General features: G+C 29.9%; 1 protein-coding gene across 1 annotated transcript; it reads right to left on the reverse strand.

Moving 5' to 3' along the window:
- Positions 1–5,205: 5,205 nt before the first annotated feature.
- BDBG_16538 (uncharacterized protein) lies at positions 5,206–5,400 on the reverse strand (the record flags this gene model as incomplete). The annotated part of the gene is made up of 1 exon (XM_031724474.1): positions 5,206–5,400. The coding sequence occupies one exon, from the start codon at positions 5,398–5,400 to the stop codon at positions 5,206–5,208; it is 195 nt and encodes a 64-aa protein (XP_031576992.1).
- Between the last annotated feature and the right edge of the window lie 2,851 nt (positions 5,401–8,251).

Consider the following 8,251-nt stretch of genomic DNA (forward strand, 5'->3'; position numbering starts at 1 on the left):
TCTTCAATCTGATTAAGAGTAAGAAGATTAAAGTGAAATAGTATCACTGTATCTGTGAATGTCTGTTTTAATCTATAAAGACTCTGTGAGCTTCTGAAGTAAGAAAGTTCTCACAGTTCTCTCTTCTCAATAATCTTATCATTCTCTATTCATAAGATAACTTCTTCTTATTTTCATTCTTCAGCATGTCTGTAAGAGTCAAGAAGATTCTCATAAATATAAAGATAAATTATCTATAGAAATTCACAAAGCTCAGAAAGATCTGAATCTTATAAATACTAGTTAACTTCAGTTATAATAGAATAATTTCAACTTACAAAGATTTTATCTGAATACTATCTGCAGTAATTACATATTCTAGAAAATTAATCTGATAAGTACTGAAGTTGTACTTTGTAAGCTTAATATACAGTTCTATCTTATCTAAGACCTTTAATACACTTTGTATATACTCAGTGTGTTCTTTCTTCTTTGTAAAGTATATTATCACATCATTCAGATATATTACTACAAAGACATTCAGATATACACAAAGTGTTTTATTGATAAAAGACTGAAATACTGTAGAGATATTAGTCAGATTAAAAGATATCACTAGATATTCAAATAATTTCAGTACAGTTCTAAAGACAGTCTTTCATTCATTCTCAGACTGTATTTACAGTCATGTATATATATTAATTATATTCAGTTATGTGAATATGACAGCTTCTGTAAGACAGTTGATTACATTCTCAATCAGAGACAGAGAGTAGCAGCTCTTTATTATCTTAGAGTTCAGATTATAATAATCTATATATAATCTGAGATCTTCATTCTTCTTCTTCATGAATATCACAGAGGCTCTCACAGAGATCTATGAAGATTGAATAAAGTTATTCTTCAGATTCTTCTTTATATAAGTCTGTAAGATCTCTGTCTTATAATGAAAGAGCTTATAGATTGATTCTCAGAAGGATTTCTGTTCTTCTATTAAAACTATTATCAGATTCTTCTCACAGTGAAAGAGAAGCTCAGCTATCTTTACTGAGCTGAACATCTCTGCAAGATCTCAGTATTTCTCTGATATCTGAAGCTCAGTTTTCATAACTGTGAGATTCTCAGATACTTATAAAGTTATTATATAGATGAGCTTGTCTTCTCTAATCAACTCTGCAGTATTAACTGATTCTATCTCTGTGAGTGAGTCTGTCAACACTGATCAGAAGTATAAACCTGACTCATAGACAGCTATGTGCAGATTGTGTCTTTGAAGTTATACAAGTCTCAAGTACATATCATCTGTGATGTTTACAATAATCACAGTTTCTATAAATTTTCTTCAGATTTCAGAGAGATCTTGCAATTCAAAGATAACTCTTATAAGTTTCTCAGTTCTCAGATCTGAGTTCTCACACTCTGCTTATTATAAGAGCAGATTCTCAGTTTTCATCTTTCAGCTTATTCATTCTATGAGCTTTAGAGATATTACAGTGATCTGAGATTCTGAGTTTATTAATACTTCTCATACTTACAGAGCAGTAGTATCATGATACAGTCTCTTCTTATAAGTAAGCATTTTTATCAGAAGAGTAACAGATTCAGATATCAGCTTTAAGACTCTTAAGAAGACTGTTACTGACTCTGTCTATAACTTCTCAAATTTCTATTTTGATTTATTCAGACAGTTTGCACAGAGATGTTCTAATTTGAAACAGATAAAGCAGAGTCTCTTTTTCTTAATCTTTCTATTATATACTCTATTCATAGAAGCTTATGAAGCTCTCTCTCTCTGCTCAGCAGTCAGATATGAATCTCTCTGTGTCTTATCATCTTTTTCTGACAAATCTGTTCTCTATTATTCTGACTCTTACAGAGCTGATCAGTGATCTGCTCTCTACAGATCTATGACTCTCACAGTGATCTGTAAGCAGTGAATAAGAGTTATCAGTTTCTTCAGAGTTAAGAACTTAGAGTCTTACTCAATGAGCTTATTCTATATATTTTTATTCAGTTTCTTTATAAATATCATTATTCAAGTCTTATTTCAGAGCTCTGTTTTCACAGATCTCAATTCATATCATAATTTCATAAAGTATTATAAGTAGTCTTCATCAGATTTCTCACCTCTTTTTCTAATATTAATGATCACAGTTCAGATGTTCTCTGTCTGACTCACAGAGTCTCTTAACTTATTCTCTAGATAGGTCTTGAGAACAGATCAGCAGAATCTCTCATAATCATTCTCTAGATAATTCAGCCAGTTCTTGACTTCAGTGTAATAGAGGCCTGTCATTACATAGATGACAGCTTCTTCATCTTTTATATCACATAGTTGAGCTTGTGAGTCAATTTCAAATACAAACTTATAAAAGCTTTTATAGATTGTGATTCAATAAGTGATCTTAAGTGATTACAGCTTAAGAAAGTTTCTTTTCAGTTTATAGATGTCTCTGAAGATTATGTCTAGAGACTCAGTTTGAGAATGTTTACAGATAGTAAGCATTTCTTATAGAAAAATAACTTGATTCTGTGAGAGATGCTCAAGAATATTCTTCACTAAGATTGATTTATTCATGAGTTCAGAGAGTTTCTCTGTCACAGATGTAGAGAATAATGTTCTGTGAGTAATTAATAAATGCTCTGAGACTTCTTTTATAGAAGTTATTCATGATTCAGATGACTACTTCTGAGTGTCTGCAGTAGAGTTCACAGAGATTGAAGTATATAAGTTTCTAGTTCTTTCAGTCATAATAAGCAGTTGCTGACTGACTGAGCTTGAAATGTAAGAATAAGTGCTCACAGATGATTATTCAGGTGTTTGCAGCTTGATGTGATATATACTGTTAACTACTAGAAGTATTCATAATAGAAAGATAAAATATAGAGATCAAATGTATAATAGCATTTAAGCTGAGTTATGAATAGTATTCATGAACTTCAGTCTATATAGTTGTGTGTAGCCAAGAGCCGCTAGCCCTATTGATTACGCGAGAGATAGGAATAGGGGTAAAGAATCCGCGAGGAGCGGGATTTCTTACAGTTGATCATTATAATCATAGCTTAAATAGCTTCATCTCAAACTTCTCTTACAAGCTCACTATTAAATAGTAAGCTTCTTGTCTTTTTATCTACAATATGATTGACATATTCTGCAGAGCTGTTGAACTGTGATGTATCAGATGTAGTAATCTCATATGTGATTTCTTTTCACTGATAGTAGGTCTTTAATTCATCACTTTTAAATTCATCTTCATCATTTCAGTGTAAAGTCTCAATTCAATGTTGAGTAGTAGTCTCAATTCTGTCAATAAAGATTATTAAATATGCAGTGATCTCACTCTTTAACATTATAAGAATAATTCACCTGTAGCATGTGACATCATCTGTAATACTCATTCAATAATTAGCTCTCTCATGAGTAGAGAGGTTGATTTCATTATATAGTATACAGTCATCATCTGTAAGATTTATAAAGAATCTCATTACAGATTTGACAGTTCTTATTATTAATGTGAATGTTGAATGTGTTATTTTTATCTGTATACAGATCTTGTAGAACAGTAAAGCTCTATCACTCTTAATTCTTATTCTCAGTTGTGAATCTGCTGCTAATTTAGTGATATTCACAGAATTGAGATAATTAAGCTTTTAATATTATTATAACATTATATATTCAATAATCTTGATATTCTTATTAAGTAATGCTAGCAGGGAATCTTTTTTCTCTGCAGACTGTAGAATTTTTGCAGATTCAAATTCATTATTTAACATTGTGAATTGAATCAAGTCTCTAGTTATTGATTGTTTTTCCAGAATATAGATGTTCTTATCACTCAATTTAACAGTAAAACTCAACATCTTGTCAGAAGAGGTTAGTAAGATTAAATGAGTGTTCTCATAGATCAGTTACTTATATGTATAGCCCTGATATACAAGCTTCTCAAAACTCATAAGATTCATCTTCAGCTTGAAAATATAGTGAATGTTCTGCAGCAGCAGATTTACTTCTTTAACTGATATATTCATCTTCTCTATAGCTGTTACAGAAGCTGTCAATCTGTCAGTCATCTTCAATATAACATTAATCTTCTACAGCACTATTGATATGAGATTCTTGCAAGGTGTAGCATAAGCACTGGATTCAGAGTTCAGAACTCAGATATCTTTGTCAGTTTGATCAGTAGAATAGACTGTTTCTGTTATATAAAATACTTACTCAATGATATTATGAACTGGTGCTGAGCCTGTTTCATTCTTATTCTTATTCTTACCACGGCTAGTAGAGTGTTTTTCAGAAAATTTCAATCAGTAATCTGTTTGAATGTGATCAATCTTCTGATAATAATAACATGTTTTGATAGTATTATTACTCTTTCTATCTGACTTGATAGAATCTTTATTCTTATTCTCAGAGATCTTCTTCTTCTTCTTATTCTTTTTATTCTTTCTGTTAAAATCTTGAGCATTATTTGCAGGGATCTTTTCATCAGAGATGAGAGATTTGTCAGTAACTAGTAATTGTAGAAGAATATCTCAATATAATTCTATGAAATTATCTTTAAGTGTTCTAGTATTCTCATTCTTCTCTATTGTATTCATTTAATTCTTTATAAAAGATGACTAATCTTTACTAATCTCTGTAAGAAGTCTGTTGAAAAACATGAAATCTTTGATATTATATCTTAATCAGATATAATCAGTTCTGATTGTGATTAAATATTCAATAAATACATGATCAGAATTCTTTGATTTTAATATTATCTTAATTAATTCTTAAAACAGATGAGTTCTGCAGATAGCAGGCCTCTCAGTGAAATTATTCTCTATGACAGATTATAGAGAATAAGCAGATAGTTGAGACTTCTTAAGTATAATAAAGTGAGATTTAACCTGTGAGATAATCACAGACTATATATAGTTATATAGCTAGATATTCTGTTCTGATCAAAAATGTTATATATTTATACTGACATTCTTGTCAGAATTAATCTGCTTATTATTAAGAATGTCATCTATTTCAGATTATCTTACTATGAGCAGAATCTCTTCTTTTCACATAGAATAATTTACAGAGTCAGTGAGTATAACAGGCTTCTTTATAGATCTTACTTGATCTCTGAATTCATTAAGAATCTTTATCAATACAGATATTCTACTCTTCTGTTAAAGATAGTTTATTAAATCTGTACTAAGCTCTTCATTTTCATTCCTGTCTGTCTTTATTCACTTGATTTCATGCTGAAGTCTTGCAATTTCTAGTCTCATGTGAGTCTTCTTACTCACAGAGTCATTGTCATTCTGATTACTTAAGTCTCTTATATTATCTGACATCTCACTAATAATGCCTTCAATCAGGTCTTTGTATATATTGATCTTGTCAGACTGTTTCTCTGCAATGATTTTATCTGACTCAAACATCTCAGAAGCTGCCTTCTGATTTGTTATTAATATTAACAGTGATCTATGATCTTGTATTTACTGCTTTAGTGTTTTCTCATTTCTCTGTCTTGAAGACATGTAGTCTTTTGTTAAGTCAGGTGTTCTCTCAGATCTTAAATTAATCATGAGTTTAATCACTTATAAAAAAAAACATCTAGACATGTGTAATAATATGTGAAGATGTAGTTGACACATTATTTCAGCAGTTTTCATTAGCTTAATGAGAGCTTCATAACCTCTTGAAGAATAATGTTATTGTGTTATGTTGTAATCTAACTACGCGAGTTACACTAAATGAATAGGTTGGAGTGGCACGTGACTAGAATAGGTGTAGTAATCATCAATAACACTCACTACGCCTGCTAAGTGCGTCACTTGACCTTGTTACATAGTCATAACCCTGACCTCGCACAATACAGTAATAATCAGTTGATAATTAACTTTCAACCTTTCAATTCACTCATTTATTCATGTAGGCTACTGAGGCAAAAGAGCTCAATCATCACCAGCATACTGCTGGTAGAAGAGTCAATCAACTGTGAGACTCTTAACATCTCTTCTCAGATCAGCTATCACAGAGTATAGTACTTCTCTCAGTAACTCTTTTCAGTGACTTCTTATAGTGACTTCTCTCAGTGAACTCAGTTCTAGAGCTCAAGAGACTTCTAGAGTATACTTCTAGAATATTATTTAATACTGTTAAATATTCAGAGTATTTATTGAGAATTTTTAAGTTCATTCTGAGATTGAACTCATACATGTTAATCATAGTAGAGCTTATACTTAATAGTCTTATAATCTGTAAACTACTGAGATAAAAGAGTATAATTATTATCAGTTATCATATCTCTGACCGTGTCAAGACTCTGCTGCAGTTCCGCATAACTCATTACTTCTCTGTGAATAATTTCATTCATTCTGCAGACTGTTTAAATCAGTTTTCAATCACTCTATGACATCATTTAAATATAATATAGAAAGATTTAATTAATGAATATAAGAATCTTACTTTTATATAAGATTAGTAGATTACTCTTTCATAATAGTGAGATATTACTGAGATATCACTTCAGCTATTCTTACTTATAGAATAGAAGAAGAGTATTCACTTATTATCTATATAAAATAGCTAAATACTGGCTTTTAATGAAAAGAGTCAGTAATTCATTTTTCTTCTATTAAAATATATATAAGAGTTACTGCATTTCTTATACAATCTTCTTAGTATACTAAGTATTATATCTGTGATATTCTTATAATAACTCTGTAGCTTACAAGCTCACTATTTAAGTAAAATAGTTAAGTTTATTTATATAACTTCTTAAATAACTATTTCTATATAATACTACTAATTAGTCACTGCTTTAGTTCTATTATATTACAATTTAAATTACTTAATTTAATTATAAGTTTGAATTAGTTAAGCTCTACTAATAAATTAATATAATCTTATATACTTATACTTAGACTGACTGTGTGACCGTGTCTGAGACCAGGACCAGATTTTTTGATAGTCTCATTATCAATTTGACTGATCTCATTACACAGTTTTAACATTAGATAGTTATTATTATTATTATTCTTCAATTATAGATGTATGCAGTCAGAGACTATGACATCTACCTGAGAACTTTTAGTTCTCAGGGTTTTTCCTATATCTGTAAAGTTAACTATTATACATTCATCAATTTCAGATATGCAAAATCAGAAAATTTCAGCTTAGAATACAAAAACTATTTACAAATTGCAGTATTTTAACACCTTCTGATACTTTGAAATCATTTGACAATATCATGACAAAAGAAAAAAGAACAGTCTTAAAGATAGACATATTAAATAGATAGATAAAAAAGAATAGAAAGAAAAAAGTAAAGTAAAGAGAGACTGTAACAAAACAAATTATTAAAAGATAGTGTATAGCTGTTTTAACAGACTATATCTGATTAATTTCCCTCTCTTCATATTCAGATAATTCTGAATTTAGCCATTTTCTTATAGCTGCTTGAGTTTCTGATAGAAAGTCTATTAAGTATTTAATTCCTGTCTCAGTTGAGAATAAGAATCTCATATTTAATTGATTTAGATCATACTTCTCTTTCAATCTGGCTCTGAGATTATTGTATAATGCACAGTGCATTACAATATGCTCAGGATTCTCATTTGCATTGCAGAATGAGCATTCTATTGAGTCAAATCTATCATCAAATCTTTGTATATAAGATTTGAAATAGCCATGTTCTAGTTTCAGCTGTATTATAGATGAGAATATTTTCTTTTTACATTTAATTGAACAAGATTTTCACTTGGGTTTTGTTTCAAATCTTGAATAATGTATACTCTTCTTTTGTTTCTGCCAGCTTTCATTCCACTTGTCTAAACAAGATTCTTTTATTTTTCTCTTTATAAAAGACCAGGACACAATTTTTTGAATAGATCTGCTTAATTCTGCACTCTTTTTTGCAGCTGAATCAGCCAATTCATTGCCATGAATATTTATATAAGCAGGAACTCAGTGTAGATGAATTATCAGCTTTGATGTTCTTCTCTTTTGAATTTTCAAAACAGAGTTTAAGATCAGTTCAAGATTCATTTGACTATTATAAATCTGACTATTTCTAAGTCTTTTTAAAGCAGCTTGACTATCAGAGAATATTCATACCTCTTTCAAACTATTTCCTCTTTTATGAGATTTTATTTCTATGAGTTTGAAAGCTTTCACTATTGCAAATAGTTCAGCATCAAAGACTTCAGATTCACAGCCTAGATTTCAGAAATCTGAGATAAAATTGATATTATCTCCAGTATAAGCAATGCCTGCGTCTAATCTATT

The sequence above is a fragment of the Blastomyces gilchristii genome (genome assembly GCF_000003855.2).
Source record: "Blastomyces gilchristii SLH14081 genomic scaffold supercont1.3, whole genome shotgun sequence".
NCBI lineage: Eukaryota > Fungi > Ascomycota > Eurotiomycetes > Onygenales > Ajellomycetaceae > Blastomyces > Blastomyces gilchristii.